The sequence below is a fragment of the Oryza brachyantha genome, chromosome 10 (assembly GCF_000231095.2).
Source record: "Oryza brachyantha chromosome 10, ObraRS2, whole genome shotgun sequence".
NCBI lineage: Eukaryota > Viridiplantae > Streptophyta > Magnoliopsida > Poales > Poaceae > Oryza > Oryza brachyantha.
In genome coordinates this window covers 14,095,063-14,115,874 of record NC_023172.2, presented here as the reverse complement: position 1 = coordinate 14,115,874, position 20,812 = coordinate 14,095,063, and the positions used below count along the sequence as shown (strand labels likewise).

At 44.2% G+C, this 20,812-nt stretch overlaps 3 protein-coding genes across 3 annotated transcripts; 1 reads left to right on the top strand and 2 right to left on the bottom strand.

Moving 5' to 3' along the window:
* Positions 1 to 731: 731 nt before the first annotated feature.
* LOC102707245 (post-GPI attachment to proteins factor 3-like) lies at positions 732 to 3,673 on the top strand. Its single transcript, XM_006661910.3, has 5 exons — positions 732 to 1,166; positions 1,753 to 2,014; positions 2,152 to 2,351; positions 2,439 to 2,626; positions 3,041 to 3,673. The coding sequence occupies exons 1-5, from the start codon at positions 1,054 to 1,056 to the stop codon at positions 3,325 to 3,327; spliced, it is 1,050 nt and encodes a 349-aa protein (XP_006661973.1). The 5' UTR covers positions 732 to 1,053; the 3' UTR covers positions 3,328 to 3,673.
* Positions 3,674 to 3,811: 138 nt separating this feature from the next.
* LOC102721204 lies at positions 3,812 to 7,703 on the bottom strand. Its single transcript, XM_006662467.3, has 3 exons — positions 7,257 to 7,703; positions 5,891 to 6,095; positions 3,812 to 4,656 (listed from the first exon to the last, which is right to left on the bottom strand). Exons 1-3 carry the CDS (start codon positions 7,701 to 7,703, stop codon positions 4,031 to 4,033), a joined length of 1,278 nt encoding a protein of 425 aa, XP_006662530.3. The 3' UTR covers positions 3,812 to 4,030.
* A 7,484-nt stretch (positions 7,704 to 15,187) lies between these two features.
* Positions 15,188 to 15,858, bottom strand: LOC107305078 (ethylene-responsive transcription factor ERF024). Its single transcript, XM_040528028.1, has one exon. The coding sequence runs from the start codon at positions 15,782 to 15,784 to the stop codon at positions 15,188 to 15,190; it is 597 nt and encodes a 198-aa protein (XP_040383962.1). The 5' UTR covers positions 15,785 to 15,858.
* Between the last annotated feature and the right edge of the window lie 4,954 nt (positions 15,859 to 20,812).

Sequence of the window (20,812 nt, the reverse complement as noted above, 5' to 3'; positions counted from 1 at the left end):
CATAAGAAATGGTCTTGATAGGGAAACTTTTGGATGACCGAGATAGGTATCAAAAATGGACTAGGGATAAGATGTTTAGCGATTATTCCATCGGGTTTTAAAATACGTTGTTTTAAACTGACATTTAGGGTTACTCTTTCGTTTTCCCTAAAAATGTTCTATGATCCACCATTGGCTTAAATGTCATATCATATGATACAAGCTATAACCCTTAGTGTATCAAATGATACATCAACAATAAACATGGTTGAATTCTGACCGATCAATAACCACTAAATTGCTAAGATGGTTTAGGATAGTTTTTTTTTTGTCGGCGGTCACTTGTCCCAATTAGGCTTGCGTAAATTTTCAACCTTTTTCTAGTGGTTCAATAATGGTGGTATTATGTCTAAGAAGCCACTCCGTATGATATTGGATTCCTCGCCAGAACAAGCTTTGGTCAAAGACATAGTCGATAGAAATCACACGTTTGTAGTAAAAAAAAGAGTATATAATTTACCCAAACTACTATAAAACTATATATCTAAGAATGGGGCCTAAAGACATAGTCATTAGCTATTGGTGTTATTGCTCTACCTTTTCCCTTTTTCTATTCGTGTCTATGAATGGGGCCTAATTTAAGCAGAATTTGGGTGTTTTTCTGCTAATTCTCCCCGCACTCTCCAGTCTCCACACAAAACAATACCAAACAGTATTCTGATCGTTTTGTTTATCTTTAGCAGCTCGCCTCCCTCGCGCCGCACAAAAACAAACCGAGACACACAAACAGGAGGAGCACACATCCCCACCCCCCGAAAAAAGAAAAAGAAATACTACTATCAAGAAATCCCACGCCGCGTTGGCCTCCTCGCGATCCCCCTCCAGGCCTGTCGATTTGCTCCCCGGTGGCCACGACGACCTGCGCGCGATTCGTCCTCCTCCCCTCTCCCCTGTTCACCTCCGGATTCCGTGGTGGTGGTGGTGGATCTCCGCTTCGAGCTCCCCTCCCCCGCCCGCCACTGGCGGCCGTGTAGGCCTTACTCGGAGTTTTGCGGGCGGCGTGGGTGGTGGGCGATGGGGATTGGCCGAGCGCGCTGGGTGGCGCTGCTTGTCGGCCTTGCGGCGGCGGCGGCGGCGGCCGTGGTGACCGTGGGCGCGTCCGAGGGCGACGCCGATCCGCTCTACAGGTAGGGAGGGCTTCTTGTGCAGTGCCGTAGTTCTTTTGCTGCTCCTAAGATTCGGGATGATTTGGCGAGACTTGCTGGGGTTCGTTTTATTTACCTTTGGTTCGAGGAAGTGATTGCGTGTGCAGTGGAATCGATGCGAGTGTGGCGGTAGTCTCCTTGTGGGCGTTTGCGCGAACACTTGGTGCTCGTTGGCTATGGAGCGCGTGATTTGGTTCGGGGGTCATAGCATGATTTTTTTTATATAGAAAATCATTGATTTCTAAAATCTGTGTAGAAACTGCATAGGTCGCACCAACAAAGCGACTCCTTTTAGAAGAAGTAACTCCCAATGTGTGTGTGCTTTTCTTTTGATTATCTATCCATGATCGTGTGTTAGGAGCAAATCTTTGTAGGGTGTTGATGACCAAACTTGGAGCTGTGACCTCTTGATGATTCCAGCCTAGTGATTTATACTTACCTTAGTAGTCAAATCGACCGTACATAAGAACTGCTGAGGTCTCTGTTCTCTAAACATGTTATGATGTTGAAGGCTGAGCTGATGAGCAATCGACAATCTAACTGCCTGGTTTGTCCCTAACTTCTACAGATCCTGTGTTGATGAATGCAAAAAGACGGGTTTTCTCCGAGATGCCTCCGTGAGGCACTGTCAGGTCCCGACTGATGACCATCCTGCTGACAAATCGTGGTACGCACATGAACCATTGTACTTGCAGTGGAAAGAATGGAACTGCAAGAGTGAATGCAGATACCACTGTATGATGGAGAGGGAAAGTGAAAGGGAACAACTTGGATTGGGAGCAATTAAGTATCATGGCAAATGGCCTATGAAGCGTGCATCTGTGTTTCAGGTATTTAATCAATCATGTACTAATTAACTGCATAGCTTTTCTTTTTTGACTTGATCTGTCTTAAGTACCCTTATTTCAGTTTCATTACCTGGTGGCCTTCACCTATTACTATCGCTAATTTTTCTTCCTTCTTGCAGGAGCCTGTTTCTGCTGCCCTCTCTGCACTCTCTCTTCTTGTACAATTTAACGGGTGGCTTTCCTTTTTCCTCCAGCTTTCTTACAAGCTCCCTCTTAGGCCCGAAACTCAAATGACGTACTATGAATACACTGGTCTGTGGCATATTTATGGCCTCCTGTCCATGAATGCATGGTTTTGGCGTGCTATCTATCATAGTTGGTAAATCCAATAAATTGACCAAAAGTATGATTCCAGTATATATGCTCAATTATAATTAGCTGAACTTGATTCTTCCATTGGGTGCAGCGATACATCTTGGACTGAAAAGTTGTATTATTCATCATTTGCTGCTTTTATTGGGTACTCCCTTATCCTGGCGATATTGCGAACTCTAAATCTGAAGGATGAAGCTTCAAGAGTGATGGTTGCAGCTCCAATTTTGGCATTCACAACAACTCATATTTTGTATCTCAATTTCTATGAACTTGATAAAGGTAAATTTTAGCCGGACATCATATTGAACTTGTGAGACCTTTTTAGGTTTTGCATGTTGAATGCATACTTCCTGGCTCCCTGCAGATAATTGAAACAGTGTCTGTCCAACCACAATAAATTTTGTAGTGACTAGTATTTCTTGTAGAACTTATGTAGTAGTGAAGTTCTAAGTAGGTAGGAGTATCATGTTGCTGTATTTTAACCTGTTATTGTACAAACGTCAAAGTTCAAACCTGCATAATCCATTAGTACAACTGTTAAGATTATGTAATAATCTATGAGGATCTAGCTAACTGTTAAAATGCATACGTCGGTTATGTGTCAACATTTCAGTATGTTTGTGTTAAAATGATATTGCACAACCTTTTAGAAAGTTTATATCTATGTAATCTGATGGTTCCCCCTTTTTGCAGATCTAAACACGAAGGTTTGCACTGCTGCTAGCCTTGTTCAGTTCCTTCTATGGGCAATATGGGCTGTGATGACGAAGCATCCTTCATGTTTTAAGATCTTGATTGTCATTATTGGAAGTTTATCCTCAATAGTCCTCGAAACCTATGACATTCCTCCACGCTGGGGATACGTAGACGGTCGTGCATTGTGTGTAGCTGTGTCTATTCCCCTCACATATCTCTGGTGGACATTTGCAAAGGAGGACGCTGAGATGCGCACTACAGCAATCATCAAGAAAACAAGGTAGTGCTCTGCACAAGTGGATTGCACAAGTATTTGTGCCTTTGTGAAATCTTATGCTGCAGATTTAATCTTCCCTTGTAAAAATTTGATCGTTCATGCTCTTTCTAGGCAGCTTGTGAATTATGTTTTTTTCCATCCCTTTTTGCCTCAGCTCAGAGGTTTAGGGTTAATGCTTAGGGTGTGACTAGTCACTTTATATTCATTTTCCTGTAATTCGACAGTGTAACACGGTATGCTTGTAGCTGTGGTAATGTAACAGAGGAACGTAGATCCCGAGCTTTCTGAATGTATCATTGCGATTTGTGACATAATAATATTGGTTCATGAAAGCATGTGATGGTTGTGCTGTCCCTACTTTGCTTTTTTGCCTTTTTCATAGGGATGCTGTTCATCTCTCTATTACCTAGGAGAATATTTTCATGCCTGCCTTTTTTTTCACCCTTTACACTCTGACACAAATGCTGACATCTGAAAAGGAGAATCTGTTTACCCTGGTTGATTGCACTCTGAAATTCTTAAATGTCCTTGGATTGATGATCTGTAGATTATAGATTTACATGCAAACAGAGCAGTGATCTTCCTAACAAAACTATTTACACATTCTTATTCCACAGTACCTAAATCACTACACCCCTATTACAAGTTTTCAGCCAAACCGAACCTGACTCCAGTTGACATCCGAAGTAATTCTTTTTCGCTTCAGAAACCTACGTAGTGAGGTCACTCACCAGCTCATGCAAGAGCTCGTCGATCACCATGGCCGCCACCACCACGCCGGTCTCGCGCACCTCCTCGCCGGTGTGCGCCCACCGCCGGCCCCGCTCCATCTGCGCCATGACATCCTCGCCGTGGTGCAGCACGTCGTGCAAGCTCCACCCCGCGCCGCCCTCCTCCAGCCAGGCCTTGGCAAGCCTCAGCGTCTCGCCGTCCGCTCGCCGCTGGCGCTCGCGCGACAGGCTGGTCGCCGGCGCGCGCAGATCGACATGGCCCGGGCCGCATTTCGCCTCGACGAAGAAGTCGAGGAGGAGCCGCTCCGTGACGCCGTCCACCACGCCGGCCGACACGGTGTCCACCAGTAGGTCCAGGAGGCCGCACGGCTCGTCGGGATCTTCTCCGGCAGCGGCGCCGCAGCCGCCGCCGCTCCGGTGATCGTCCCGTCGTGGCGGCGTCACTGCGTCGGTGCTGCGGCACTGGAGCTGTACCGGGACGACGACTTCGTCGTCGGTGAAGCCGTCGGACTCCGAGGCGGCGAACCGCGCCTCGAGATTCGTGCCGACGAGCTCCCCATTGCTCTCGAGACGTCGGATCTTGGGCTCCTGTTTCATCTTTCTCCCTGCTCCACGCCAAAAAGGGTACAGAAATTAATAATTAAGAGGTGGCAAATATGTGTTGACCGAATACAGTTTGGTTTGTTATGTAGTTATTGGATATCATTATAGTGTTTATAAAAAGGTAAAAAAGGATAGATATAGATTTAGTAGTAATACTATTCAAGGATAGAGGGCTTTTATATGGTTATGGACAGAGCTAGAAGTATTTAAAACCTTAGTTAACCAATCCCAAATTCAGTACTTAATTGAGAGAGTCAAATACGGTCAACCTAGATGAGACGCACAAATAAAACAACAGATAATCTACCCAAAATGCCCATATATACACCTAAAAGTTACAATTGATTAACCCCGACAAGAAATTCAAAACTTTTTATGTAGTCTTCTTGCCCGCTATAGAAGTTTATGTATATGTTTCAAGAGTTTTTTTTGTATTTTTTATTTTTAAAAATGTTATTTGTGTGTAGTATATATGAGACTTGCTTACCCAAAAATAATATCACAAAATATTTTGTATAACACCGATTTACTTTTTGTGTCTATGAAGACATTTTAAGATATCTTTTCTTTAAAAATGCTTACTAGGTTCTAAAATATAAGACAACTACTGCTAGCACAAAGGCTAAGAAAAAGTTATAAACATATTTGTTTAGATTGTCTTGTGCATGTACATGTAATATGATTAGGTGTTCTTATGAAATCAAATTTAAGGAGAGATATATACGTGACAGAAAAAGAACAGCTACAACTTATTTTTGGAACCGAGGGAACATATTGTAATTCATTAAACCGGAATAAAAATAATGATTCTCTGGTAAAATAAAGCTTGAAAAAAAATCCCCGGCCCTAGGCTAATTTGTGCCCTTTGCGGCCATCCCCGACCAGTCACTGGTCAAGTGGGCCCAGTAGGATCTTTACACGTTCCGGGCTTTCTGCATCTTTTTTCCCCATGGGCCCGCATGAGCAGTACAGAAATTGGAACACCTTTTGCCACGCCCGGATCGTGTGATTCGTGTCCGAGCAAGAGACAGAAACAGAGCAGATTCCGGCTCAAACACCTCGGCCCCATCTCTGCTGAGATTTGACACCATTTTGTAGTGGCAGGCTACTCCATAATAATACTACTACCGCAACCCGACACGTCCAATTTTGTACGTTTATTACGATAAAGTTTGGTTGATGACAGATTATTCTTCAGGGAAGAGAAGAACAGCACTGTTGTCAGTTGCTACTTACTCTGGAGCTGGAGCTGGGCGAGGCTGTCGCTGAAGGAGAAGGCGCGTGCACCAGCGGCGGCCCTCTCTTCCTCCTCCTCGACGGCTGCGGCGCCGTCGTCCTCCTCGCCGTCGTCGTCTTCGTCGAACGGGAAGTCCATGACGCCCACCGGACTGAGCTGCTCCTTGTCCTCAGCTTCCTCCTCCTCGGATTCCCTCTTCATCATCTGCAATACCCGTACACCAAAATCATTCACCCACCATTTGTCTCATCACACGCCGTTTTCTCTCCATTGTTAATCCACGAGACCACGACGAAATGTCGCCACGGCCGCTGCTGTTACTGCCGCCATTGCCGCTAAAAACGGAGGAGTTAATTTTAGCTGGGCCATTAAATCATGTGGAAGGAAGAGCAGGGGAAGCCACGAGAGGCTGGGAGCGTGCCATGTTACGGGGTAGTGACAGTGGCCAATCCATCATGCAGGGCCTCTCGATCGATCGATCGATCGCTTCCGGACAAGCTGCACTAACTACGGCAACGGCCCGCTGCATTTACGCTTTGCAACCACTGCTTTTTTGGTCCACACCACAGAGCTGCTGCTGCTGCTACTGCTCATCCATGCACAGCAGCACAGAGTGAGAGTGTGTTCGGTTACTTCCTAACTAATGACTCGTTTAGCCACAGAAATGTGATTACTTTCTTTCTCTCTACTACTCGATTAGTGGCATCATTTGCGTGTTACTACTAACTACGAACGCACTGTATCATTACTCCTATCAATGGCCGTAAATTCAGCCGGAGGCAGTACAACGGACAGGTCATTTCCGTCGATCCCGATCGATCAATCACCACAATTGTAGCAGCAGCAGCAGCATGCACAGGGCAGTAGTATACTAGTAGTAGTATCCACACATGGGTATTGGGTACACGAATTACTCTACCGCTGTTGCAGACAGCAGGTCCATGTTGGCTGCTGTGTACGCTCATCAATGCAGTATTCAGTAGTAGTAGCTACTGCTACGAGCGTTGCCTCCCCTCTTGGATACTTGTAACATGAACAAAGTCAGAAGATTATCCGCATAATTGAGCAATCCATGTGTTCGTATGAGTGAGTGAGTGATGGCTCGCTGCTACCGAATGAATGTACTGCTTTTGGTGGCGGCATTGATCGCCCCGTGGGGTCTCGGTTTCGCCCTGGAGTTTACGCAAATTCGGGGGCACTAATGCAACTAAACCCAAGCTACCTCAACTGAATTAACGCCCAATTATTGATTCGTCATTAAGGAGGCAGTGGTAAGTGATAAGGTTAGTGAGTGATGTGAGTGAGTGACGGTGAGTTGGTGGAAGAGAAGTGAGGTCGATGGAATGGTGGTGATTGATTGATTACCTCGTGCTCGGCTCCGGCGGTGGAGGGGTCACCGGCGTGCAGGCTGTCGGAGCTGGCCGACGAGAATTCGGACTCGGACGGGGAGTGCGACTTCCTCCCGGTGGAATTGCTCGAGTCGGACGTCTCGGAGTCGGAGATGCTGCAGCAGCTGGTGCTGTTCACTGCGGAGGCACCGGAGCCCGCCGGCGCCGCGGCGGTTTCGTCGTCGTCCTGCTGGCGCCTCCAGAAGCCTCCCCTGAGCCGGCGCGAGAGGCTCTTCGAGAGGCTGGACAGCCTGGGGCCGCGCTGCATCATCGGCGACGAGGCGACGGTGGCTGCCGCCGCCGCGCCGGGGACGCAAAGGCGGCGCGGGTAGCAGCGGAAGCCCGCGGCGCTGCAGGACTCGCAGTCCAGCTCCAGGAGGTCCTTCAGCCTCAGCGGCTTACTCCCACCCGCCATTGCCGCCATCTTCCCTCGGCACCTCACGTACGTACCCACCCGCCCTCTCGGATCTGACGAGACCAAGCAACGCACGGCGCGGAGCAAAGCGAGCGATCGATCACAACGCAAACGCAATGCAGCTAGCCGCAAGGCGCAAGCAATGGCGCGGTGTGGTAGCTTCGTGCGTGCGGCCGGCGAGCTCTCTGACAGGGGAGCTGCGCGGCTAGCTTGTCGGTTGCGTGACGCGGCGGTGGCGCCGGCGGTGGGCGCGGCGGAGGGGGTGAGGTGGGAGCGGGGGCAGGCCGGGAGGATTCTCGTGCCGGTGCGTGCGACCTGACCTCGCGTTGGCGCGGGCCACTAAATACACGATTTCCGCTTCGCCGGGTTGCGTTGCCCCGTGGCCGAGGTTACTGTGCGGCTTGCGCTGCTCGGCCACGTTTTTATTTTTCTCGCTATCTATTATAGATTATACGTGAATACTTTTTCTGAACGCATAAATGTTATGCTTAGAAAAGTTCTTTATTTGATATCTTGAAACAAAATTTTAACTTTACAGCGGCAAATCTAGCTGTTTATGTACTCAGATTGCTATCATGGAATCAGAGAATCTTATCAGAAAAGAACGTATATTTTTGGACCTTTTATTTTTTAAAATTTTGTAAATAGATCAATCCAACACTTATTTAAAATTCTTATCTTTTGACCACACCACACCATTTAGCATGGTGAAATAATAGTGCCATGATATAAGAAGGGAATATGTCGGTACTGGTTGCCTATGTCGGTTAGACTGACATGGTACATGAACAATGACATACACACAATACGGTTTGTGGGCGAAGTGTCATAACCGACTGACATGATACATGAACAATGACATACACGCAATGCGGTTTGTGGGCAAGGTGTCACGTTTAAAACGTGTTAAATGACATTTTTATTATTGATCAAACGTTTGGTTTTTTTTCTTCTGTCAAACACCCACGTAATGCATGGGGGCTTGGGGGAGGGAGCATGTATGAGATTTGATTGATATAATTAAAATTTTTAAACGTTTGATCAATAGGCGGATCCGTTAAATAAATAGTGGTTTAGTTTTAAACTCAGAAGATAAAAATGTTTCAAAAAGTTGAAAAAAAAATCAAAACAAGAGACCCTTGTACGTACTGGCAATCATCCATGCACCCGGGAGAGGCGGGGTGGCTACGATCCTACTGCTAGGAGTTATTACTTGTCTTGGTCGTAAGCTATGCGAACGTGCAAGGACCTGGGTCTGACCAAAGTCACCAAACTGGAGTACACCTACAGTTTAGGCCGTGTTTAGATTGAGAAAATTTTTAAGAAAAATGTCACGTCAAATATTTCATGGGTTTTCGAACACGAATGAAAAAACGAATTTCACGGCTAGCCTGGAAGCCGCGAGACGAATCTTTTGAGCCTAATTAATTCATCATTAGCACATGTTGGTTACTGTAGCACTTATAGCTAATCATGGACTAATTAAGCTCAAAAGATTCGTCTCAAGATTTCTTCCGTAACTGTGCAATTAGTTTTTCATTTTATTAATATTTAATGCTCTATTTAAATGTCTAAAGATTTGATGAGATGTTTTTGGGTGAAAATTTTTAAGAACTAAACAAGGCCTAATTCGCAGTAAACCCTGTCGATAGTACCCGAGGAAACTGGACATATAGCCATAGGCTGTCAATGCGTGCAATAATCAAGCCCGTTCTGTACGGAATATCCATGTTCTTCTTCCGCGGTGTTGTTTGGTCGTCGTGATCGTATGGTTGTTACTTCCTACTCCGTCCTTAGGATTTTTGAGTTTCCAGGTTGATCGTTTGACCATTCGTCTTATTTAAAAAATTTTAATTTTTTTAAAAAATAGTTATATATAAAATATTATTTATGTTTTATTATATAATAACAATAAAAATATTAATCATAAAAAATTTTTAAATAAGACGAAGAGTCAAAAATTATATAAAAACTCAAAAATTCGTTTATTTTGGGACGGAGGTGGTACCTTTCAAAGCATAATTTTATATTTTTTCACCGTAGTTTATCATACAATATTTTCTTTCGAATCACCGTAGACATGTATTTAAAAGCTCGTAAACACATATTTAAAAGCTTTATTAGTAAATTATTTCTCGGTCGTAAATAAATCGTTTCATTTTCTCCTCTAAAAAGCCAACAAACGACAGGAGCCGGTAGATGTATTGGGCATAGAGCACTATGCAGCAGTACTGTAGCAGTACCATGTCACTCTGCTCCGCTGACTGTCTGACTCTTTTGTGAAGTGTGGCGACCAGGGTGGTGGGGCGATGGCGCCATGCCAAAAATGGCCCAAATTACAGCAGCATCACTGCATCAGTCACCAAAAAACAAAAAAAGGAAAAAGAAACCGAGCAGAAACGACGGAGCGGCGAATTCGTTGGGTTCGGACCTTGCTGCTGCTGCCTTGGACCGGTGACCGGTCCCGACTCGTCCACGTCGTACCGGATTCGCGCGCGGCGGTGAGCCTCGGAGCCGGGGCCGGTAGGGGCGCGTGCAGCCGCCGCGCGCGGCGCCATTACGCCGGCGACGCGGCCCGCGCCCCACCGCCCCGGCCTAGCCCGGGCTACCGTGTATCGGATCTGCCAAAACCGAAGCACCCAAATTTTTACTAATACTGCACACCGTGCCCTCTTTGATTCTTCAGGCCTTGATTATTGATCAGTGAAGCTTTGAAGCGACCTGCTTGAGCTTTCACCCAGATGTGATCGCCCGTTGCATCGTGTCTCCCGGGTGATAGTCGAGTGTTTTACAGAAAAAATATTAAGCGGTATATTTACTAACGAAAACTAATTTATAAATAAAAATTATATATATACATTCTTAGTGATCTGAAAGCTTTGGTTGAAAAAAATTGATGAAAAAACTCTAAAATTAACCCCGAATTTAAGATTAAAAATTAAAATTTTAGTTTATAAGCATAAGCAAGCGAAATTTTTTTTTCTGGCGGTTAAACTATTGGTCCGAGTCCGACGAGCTTTCGGCGCGGCTTCCGCGGCATCGCGTTGCGATTCGATTCGATCGATGCGATTCTGCCTCCTGATTTTTCGCTCGTGTAGCCTTCTGCAGGAGTCAAGTACAGTTGACTGCTACACACGTGGTGGAGAGGGAATGGAGATACTGCCTGGACGCAGTTTTTTTTAAGCATATGGTGGATATCCACCCGTTGTTTGTATGTTATTTAAATAGTCATAAAAATTTGATAATTTGATAAGATAGATTAATATGAGTTATATCACTCCATAAACATACATGTTTAAATTTGACTTCTACATGTGGTAACAAAAATAATAAAAATTATTGTGAATGTGCGTATACTAGGTTCAGTTTATTTTTGTTATTTTTGTTACAACATGTAGAAGTTGAAATTAAATATGTATGTTTGTGGAGTGATATAACTCATATTAATCTATCTTATCAATTTTTTTATATTTTTATGACTATTTAGATGACATGCAAGTATATGGGTGGACATCCACCCGGTGCTAAAAACAGTTTCCCGAAACTGCCTCGATTCTTTTCACTCACTTTCATGGCTCGATCTCCAGCTGCTGTTTCCTCTTTGATTCTCCTTGCCTGCTCGAGTCCTCGACACTACACGGACGCAGCAACCTCTTCTTGTCTCTTCCATGATTCCACCCCCTGCACAGTAATGAAAATTAACCGTGTGCACATTGTTTACTCAACAAGGTCAATCAGTCTTCAGTAATGGAAATTAACCGTACGTGTGCACAATATTGTTTACTCAACAAGGTCAATCAGTCTTCAGGAGTTTCGTCAGAGGCATGAACTTTTCGATGGCGATGATCAGAATATGAATACACAGGGTCTCGAGCTCGAACCAGAACGGCGGCACCAGGCAACGCATCGAGATGTCGAATCAATGTAACCTGCAAGAGCAACCGCGACGGAACAGGAGCACGACGACGCTTTGATGGTCGCCACCACTAGCTGCTGCCTCCGTCCTCGTCCTCCATGGCATGGCAGCAGATGGGAGATGGCTCAGGACACCGGCCGGTCTCGCGATTGCAGCCTCGTTGGGGCAAAAGTTAACCATCCGGCCGTACGACGGCGCAGGTCTCGACGAATTGAGTTAGGTTTGCTCAATTTGCATTAGTAAACTTCAACTCGGTCGGGGCTGCATGCAAAACAACAACCAGCTGTAACCAGTTGCCTCATGTGCTCAACCTGCAGCAGTAGGATACTACGATGAAAAAATTGGGTTTTTTTTTTGTTTCATATATGCAACTAGTTTAGTGCTGTACTGTAGCCTGCACAACCTGCAGCTTGCTGCAGCATGTAAATATGCCGGCCGACTCACGGTTTCGCCGCGGCTTCTGGCCGTACGTCGCCGCCGCCGTCGTTGCGACTGCCGAGAACGGGACGGCACGTCGATGGATGCAGTGCATGTACTACAGCTGTGCGTGTTGAGTCGCCGCGTTGGTAGAAGCAGCAGATCGAAGCAATCCCATCTCAATGCTGCGTGTTACCACTTCTTCGTGGAAGCTGCTAATGGTGGCAGGTGCGAGTTAAGCAATAGTAGTAAGTTTTTCTCTTATAAAAAGGAGGTAGAAGTTGGGGTTTCTCTTTGGCTCGATGACTACATGCGCGTGGATTATCTGAAGCTCTACCATGATCGCGGATTCTGCATGCATCCAGACTATCAAATGGCCGAACTATTAATGTGGGTTCCTAAGACACATTTCATTTTGTCTCGAATATGTATGCAACATAGAACATAAAGTCTCAATAGATGCTAAAACAAATAGAGTGAACTATTCTATTAAGCTTTTTATTATATATATATATATATATATATATATATATATATTATGATTTTAAACACATGATGACTCTATCATAGGTGATTCACTAGTGGTCTAGCTGCTCGAGTTGAGGCGTCGACTACCCAATACATTATAATTATATTTGTTTGAAAGGTAGCAACTGCAATTAATGTATTAAATATTTCAAAAATTTTATTGTCCTGCACACTTACCAAGAGGATCCTATACCCACCTCACCTCACAACCTAATTTTATACTTTCTCCTACATCCTCTCTAATTCTTATGCCTTTGTCCCTCCGTCCTTCTCCTTATTGTTTGGTTCATTATGATGGTCAATCTACCCAAAGGTCCTATTTACTTGGTGCAAGTTCTCCCCTAATATATATAGGGATACTACCCACATTCTAGGCATATAGATAAATTATAAAACATTGAGAGAACTCTTGTGGGCCTCTCCAAAGAGTGTTTTGCATGTCTAATGTAGTGCATGGAAGGCCAACGGTTCACGTACCCGACTGGGGTTAGAATGAGGGGAGTGACCTACTAGATTGACCACTCATGGCTCAACAACCTGTGCACGGGGAGGGGGTGTAGTTATCTGTCTTGTTAAGTTCCTCTTGGTTAAAACTTCATCGCATCCACCTCGTGATTTTGACAAAACATGTTTGGAGCATGCCTCATCCATTGTGTCCTGCCTACCGTATGGAATGTGGTATGGGGTAGTTGGGTTTGACGAGCTCATCCTAGAAGGGCTCCAAGTAGAAGACGAGGGTCGTCTTGGACCACGACCGTCGTACACTAAAATCGTACAAATAATTTTAAGGTCGGGCATTGACTCGACAACTACAAATCTATCGGCCCTAGTATGTGTTTATGGACTAGGGCTAGGGGATTTAAGATAGTTGGTTATTAGGCTAGAGCTAGGTGATGTGAACTAGGAGACTAGGAGAAGTGGATTTGTTGAAGAGAGAAAAAAGAGAGGAAAGAATGAAGTATAAGATATTGTTAACCTTATACATATGTAACATTACTTCATATAAGTTTCTAGAAACTTTTTACATTCACATGAATACCCGAGAGGCCGAGATCCTTGTGGGGCCTTGCTGTCCCGCCAGGATCACCGGGCCATTGTTGCCCTAGCCATGCCTCTAAGGGGTCATCGTTTTAGTTTTTTTAAGAAAAAATCAAATGACATATTTACAAACAAAAAATGAATAAAATTTTTATATACATGTTCGTAGTAATATAAAAGCAAAGGTAAAAAATAAAATATGATAAAAAACTTCAATTTTAATTCTAAATTTAAGGTAAAAATTTAAAATTTGGCTTATAAGCATAAACAAAAAGCAAAACAGTGAGGCTGTAAATTGGGAAACACTCGCACGTTCAATTACCTACCGTGACAACCCTGAAAGCTAACAAGTTTCTAGTTTGTTGAACCTCGCTAGATGAAGGTAAAGAACCAATTTACAAATGGGTCATCTTTTGACCTTTTCAATTAAAAAACCGAACAACATATTTACAAACAGAAAACAATTTTTGAAAAAAACTTTTATATACGTGTTCACAACGATCTAAAAGCCAAGGTTGAAAAATAAATTATGATAAGAAAACATAAAAATCAACTCCAAAAATAAGGTTTAAAATTTTAATTTTGACTTATAAGCATAAGTAAAAGTCAAAAGATAGGGATGAAAGGAAATCACAAGGTTTAAAATTTGCGTGATCTTCAAAAATGTGTTGAGTGATATATGGCATTTCTGAGCTACGAATATCGTCATATGTAACAAATCCCCACAAATATAGTACTCACTCCATATTTTTTTATATGACACCTTTGACTTTTAGATCCACGTTTGACCATTCATCTTATTCAAAAAAATATAATTATTAATTATTTTGTTATAATATGATTTATTATTATAGAAACTTTAATTTTGCATATTTGGATATAAATTTTGAATAAGACGAATGGTTAAACGTGATTCTAAAAGTCAACGGTGTCATACATAAAAATATGGAGGGAGTTCTGTCTTTGTTTCATATTGTAAAACTTTCTAGCCTTATCTAAATTCATATATTGATGAATGTATAGAATTTATATATGTGTCTAGATTCATTAGCATCCATAGATCATATAAATCTAGAAGTCTTATATTACGAAACTGAGGGATACCACATTTTTGTGGAGCAACCTTTTTCCACGATGGACCACCAAAAAAAAAAAACTGATGCTTACAACGTGCTGGCGAAAATTTCTAGATTACGTACTGACTGGCTCAAACCCAAATTAACCGATGGTAAATCTAGGAGTATCTTTCTAATTAATCAAGGCAGAAAAAAAAAGGTTCATTCCAGTAAACCTGTATGTGTACTATCCATGTACGTACGACAGACACTGTGTCAGCATCATCCATTTTGGATCAACAGCATATCCATGCTACGTACGTACGGTACAGGCGCGTCGCGACGTACACACGTACGGTTACGACACAACCAACATTCCATCCGTACGTACGTCCACGTCGCAACCGATCGATCGATCATCACCAGTTCACCACCGTGCAGGTTGAACTTGATCGATCGATCGATCATGGCGTCGCAGTCGCACACATACCCTCCACTACCCACAGTGACAGCGGTACAGTGCGTGATCGATCGATCGATCAGCTGTGATCCCACAAGCTCACGCAGCCGCCTTCGTCCATTCCGCCGTCCGGCGCCTCCTCTAACGCCGCCGCCGCCGGGCCAAGCACCGGCGGCGGGCTGATCATCAGCGCCTCCGCCATGCTCACCATCAGCCGCGGCATCTCCAGCACGTCGTCCTCGTCCACCACGCCGTCCTGGCCACCATGCGGTAGTAGTACCACCTGATCATGACGTCGACTGTCCTCGCCGCCGCCGCCCGGCTGACGTTGAGCCGCCGTCGCGGCGGCGGCCGCCGCGGCGCGCACGTCGTCGGGGGACGCGGACGCCGGGGCCGGGCGGGAGCGCGCGGCGTCGGGGAAGTTGAGCGCCGCGCCGTGCCCGCGCAGCGCCGATGCGGCGGCGTCGTAGGCCGCGGCGGCCATCTCGGGCGTGGCGTACGTGCCGAGCCATATCCTGCTGGCCTTCCGGAGCTCCCGGATCTCCGACACCCACTTCCCCGCCCTCAACCTCACGCCGCGGTACACCGGGTGCCGCGTCTCCGCCCTCGCCCTCCTCCCGCACGCCGCCACCGCCGACGCCGCCGCGCCCCTCCTCCCCTGCCGCTGCTCGGCCATGCCACACAGCCTAAGCTAATCAACACCAATCAACTCCGATCATCACATTGCTCGTCACACAACACAACAATGCCACCCTGACCGATCGATCAAGCTCATCACCATGTCACGATTGCACCTACGTGTAAGCAGGCAATCAATTAACCAAACTGCATGGCGATATCAGGATCGCGTGGGGTATAAAAACGGGCAGGGAGTTGGTGAACGCATTCGGGACAAAACCTAGACGCGTTTCGTTGCTCGATCAACGCTAGCTGGGCTAGGGGATTAGCTGTGAAGCACAGCAAAAAAAGAGTGGCTCTTTCAGGCTTCAGGTTGGCCGGGCCAATGGTGACTCGCCACATTATTGGCGATCTCGCATGTCGCAAAGCCGCTTTTTTTTCTCGGGTTAGTGCGCGACGAGGTTTAGTACGATCCTCGCGCCCAGGTGGCAGCCGATCTAGGCATCGCAGGACGTGATAATTTTGACCCGTTCTCGAACACCATAATTAAGGGTTTAATTGGAAAGGTGAAAGAGGAGTCAACATGGCATGATGAGTAGATGATGATGATGGCGCGCTGATTCTTTTGTTTTCTTGCTACCTACCATATCCAGTTACTAGATTACGAAGCTAGCTAGCGATACAACCACTGGTGATGGAATTTTTTTGGCTGCCGTCTCGATCTGACCATCGACGACAGAATCTGCAACTCCTTGTTGAGAGGCTCATGTGCCTACATGGTGATAACTGATAAGCAGTACTGTCTGAATAAACAGGTGCTAGTAATCGAGCATGTCAGGGTGATCCTACCAACACTGGAGCATTGAGCATCCAGCAGCTGTTACACTTGCCAGCATCAGTGCTGCACAAGCACAACGGCCGAATTGCCGTGCAACAACGCACGGCCGGTTCGCACCGTCTCCTGGCCCTACTGCTGCACTACACGAAAACGTACTGCACGCCCCCACAAGGCCACTAGCTGGTGTTTGTATGCATGGGACCTGAAGGTGTTCTTGGGCGATATCCCTGAAGGCCCACATGGTGATGAATGCATGCACTACCAGCTGCTTGATTGATTGGTGATCAATGCTAGCAAATCCATCTGTTGTGTTTGGCTTGGAGTAAAGCTCAATCCAAAGGCATTTTTTTTGCTTTGCTTTTGGAATTTCGGGGAAAGGGACGCTCTTGATCTTATCCTCCAAATAGTAGTATTGTGAATGTCAAAAGGCCAGATCATGCATCCTTTATGAGAGTTCAGCATCTTACATTCTCCAAGCTTCCCTTGAAAGTTGAAAGCTATCTGGACGATAGGAGTACTTTGGCGTGGTTGTGAAGTTGTACGTGCATGAATTTGTCCATTAGTTAATGCTAGTGCGCATAAATCTTGATAAGTAACCATCGCTATAAAAAAAAAATCATTTTCTCGATGCCCCTCGTATCGTGCTGCAGAGAAGGTTCATAAGGTTATTCACAGTGCTTCTACACAACGAGTGGTTTTAACTCGCTACATAGAAAGCAGGCTGCCATGGGGGGTTGGTAACTGGCTTTGGAGGGATCTTCGTGGCCTATGTAGGATGCATCCTGGCTAGAGAGAATTTTTTTAGAACTTTTAATAAATAATTTTATTACTAAATGTTGAAAATATTTTCACCATTTGAACTTTTTGGCCACGCCAATATTAATGCTGGTTGGCGCGGCAAGCCTGCCACACCACCGATACTGGCATGGCAAGTCTGTCATGCCAAACACTCTGCTTGACAGCGTTGTCCTGCCACGCCAGTGTTAGTGGCGTGTGTTAGGAAATGATAGGCAAATAAACGATGCACACAATAGATGAATCACAGAAGGCATGAGATTTAATGTGGAAAACCCTCCTAAAGCAGGAGAGAAAATCACGGGTTCTAGCCAACAAAATATCTTCACTATATCGGGATGAGGATACAACGCCGCACGGTAGCTTACAAAAGGTACATATAAGGTAAAACCCTAAAATCCGTAGAGTCCGTACCATGGGGCTCCGCTTCGCTCCGTCAAAGTCGGCCTTTATACTAGCACAAATAAATTTGGATCATAACTCAACAGCGTGGCAAAAAGATTCATACGGTGAAAATATTTTCGTTCGTGTTTTAGTTATAAAATTATTTATTGAAAATGTTTCAAAAATAAAAATACTAGAGATATCGCATAGTCACAGCACTAGCTACACAATGGAGGGAGGTGTGACCCTGCAAAGGGCATGAAAGGAGAGAGGAGACATGCGCCGACGATGGTTGGACTAGGGCGGGGTCGATTGAGAGACGCCAGCAGCGACAGCGAGATAGGATTTGGAGCTCACCCGTGGCCATCGCCGGGAGGGGCAGTAAGCTCTCACCTACATCCGCGTGGAGGTTGAGGGGAGCACTCCGTCATCCTCATCGGCAGGACGAAACGAGCATGAGGAGGAAGACGACACCACAAAAACGGTGCAATTCTCGCAGAATTTACATGACATTCACTTGTCACAAAACGTAGTAGGTATGAAGCAATTTAAGCAAATATATCCTGGCCCAGAGCAACAGGAGCACTGACACCGTCCCAAAAGGTTCTAGAAGTGGGCTCTTTGAGCTCTAGAATCTGCATCAAGCGGCCCATGCCATGGATCTACCACCGGCTTGCGGAAAACCGCCTTGTGGGCTGCCTCGCCTCCGGCACGGCCCATCAAAAGAATCCGGCCCATCCATCTTAACCGTGCAAAAGCTAAAACGACAGCGGTTTTACTAAAAATGCTCCTGTAAAACCACATAATATAGTCACAATATAAATACAATATAGCTAGTATATAATTATAATGTAACTACAACCGAGCTATATGCAAATTTTAGTTGTGAAACTTTCATAATAGTTATATATTAGTTACATTTATAATTTAAATATTAGTTATATTGTAATTACGCTATAATTATTCTATAGTTACATTATGTAATTTTAGTAAGAAAGTCACACGAGAGATATACATGTAGTCACATCTCCTCCTCCAAGTCAGGAGAAAAAAAGATAGGTGCAGAACTCACTCATCCGTTCTAAAACATATTAATTTCTATCATTCAAAATCTATCCCAAAATATAATTCCTATATCTATATCATTTCTAACCAAAACAACAAACTTTCATCAGTAAACAATCTCACCCATTTTTTCTTCTCCACGAATCACAAACTTCCCTATTCCTAGTATATCCATCTTCAGCTACAAAAGCTTCTTATCTTCTGTGAGAAATGCAGCAGCGTGGAGTACTTAGTTTGTTTAGTTTGTTCAGTGTGACTGAAATGTAAACCCATAAATGATAGGGTCCACTGTCAGCCACCCATGTCTCTATAACTTAGATTTTTCCTCGCGGCCAGTGCCCACTAGTTTGCAAAAGAAACCGTGCCAGTCGATGGGTCATCTTCCCTATCATGATCAGTCGCTGGCCCACACCAGTGTATGGACCATATGGTGGATGATGCGACCACACCGAGGGATAAGCTTCAAAAAGGGCAAAAGAGCGTCTAGGCGTTCAGTCCGACACTTCACATGCACGCGCACACACGCTGCACACGTCGCTGTCCTGGTTTTGCATAACATATAATCTAGTGTACTACTCCGGGAATAAAAGAGGATTTGAGTTAACTGACCCAATTAGCTAATTTCAGAAACGCAAATCGTTCTGTACCGCCCCTGGGATATCGTAAACTCCCTGCGAATTTTCTATTTTATTTAACATCACCGACTTTAGATCAACATTTAATCATTCGTTTTATTAAAAAAATATAATTATTAATTATTTTGTTATGGTTTGATTTATGACTAAATAAACTTTAACTATGACTTATAATTTTATAGTTTGTAAAAAAATAAAACAAAACAAACATTCGAATATTAAGTTTAATAAAAGAAATACAGAAAGTAGAATTGTTCCAAAGACTCCTGAAGTCTTGGAGATTTTGATTTTTGACAGGGGCGTATTCTCTGTACACGGCAAGCAACTACAGGTTGATGGCTGGGCCCATCAGTTTCTTTCGTATCGGCCGATGCACCACGGAGAACGAAGGATTATAAAATATAGGTGTGGCACGACTAAGGGGGCGTTCAGTTAGGGAAATAAAAAATTTTGAGTGTCACGTCGGACGTTTGATCGGATATCGGAAGGGGTTTTCGGATAAGAATGAAAAAACGAATTTCACGGCTGACATGAAAACCGCGAGACGAATCTTTTGAGCCTAATTAATCCGTCATTAGTGCATGTGGGTTACTGTAGCACTTATGGCTAATCATGTACTAATTAGACTCAAAAGATTCGTCTCGCGGTTTTTCACGTAACTGTGTAATTAGTTTTTTAATTTATCTATATTTAATATTCTATTTAGGTGTACAAAGATTTGATGTGATATTTTTGGATGAAAATGTTTGGGAGCTAAACGGGGCCTAAGTTTAGACGTGACATAAATTACCAAAGTATCATGACTTTGGCGATCTGACGATGGTTGGGGATGATGTACTCAAGGCTAATGTCTATGGTTCTATTTTTCTTATCGCGGATTTTGGTTGACACGTTTCTTAATGTTTTAAGCGGTAAATTTTATGAAAAAAATTATCTATATAAAACTTTATTGTAGTACTTTTCTAGAGCAAATCTTAACTTTGTACCACTTTCATCTTAAAATAAGATTGTCTTACTCTACATTTTATTTCCCAAACAAGTTTTATTTTTTACCAATCATAGCATCGGAATTTATAAAGATAGAAAATAAATGCATTGAAAATAGATAAAACGAAGAATAGTTGTATTGGAATTTGATAAAGTGAAGAGTATTTTATTCTTTCTGTTTTTATCGATATGTACGTATAAGATGAGTGAAAAATAAAATTATTTTTAATAGCTATGACGAAATTAAATAAGATAGAAAATCTTGAAATCTTACGAGAAACGGGATGGCCATATATATGTCGACTTCATGAAGGTGAATTGGAAATTCGGAGAAGTTTCAAAAAGAAAAAGAAGTTTGGAAGAATAATGGAACTGTATCTTT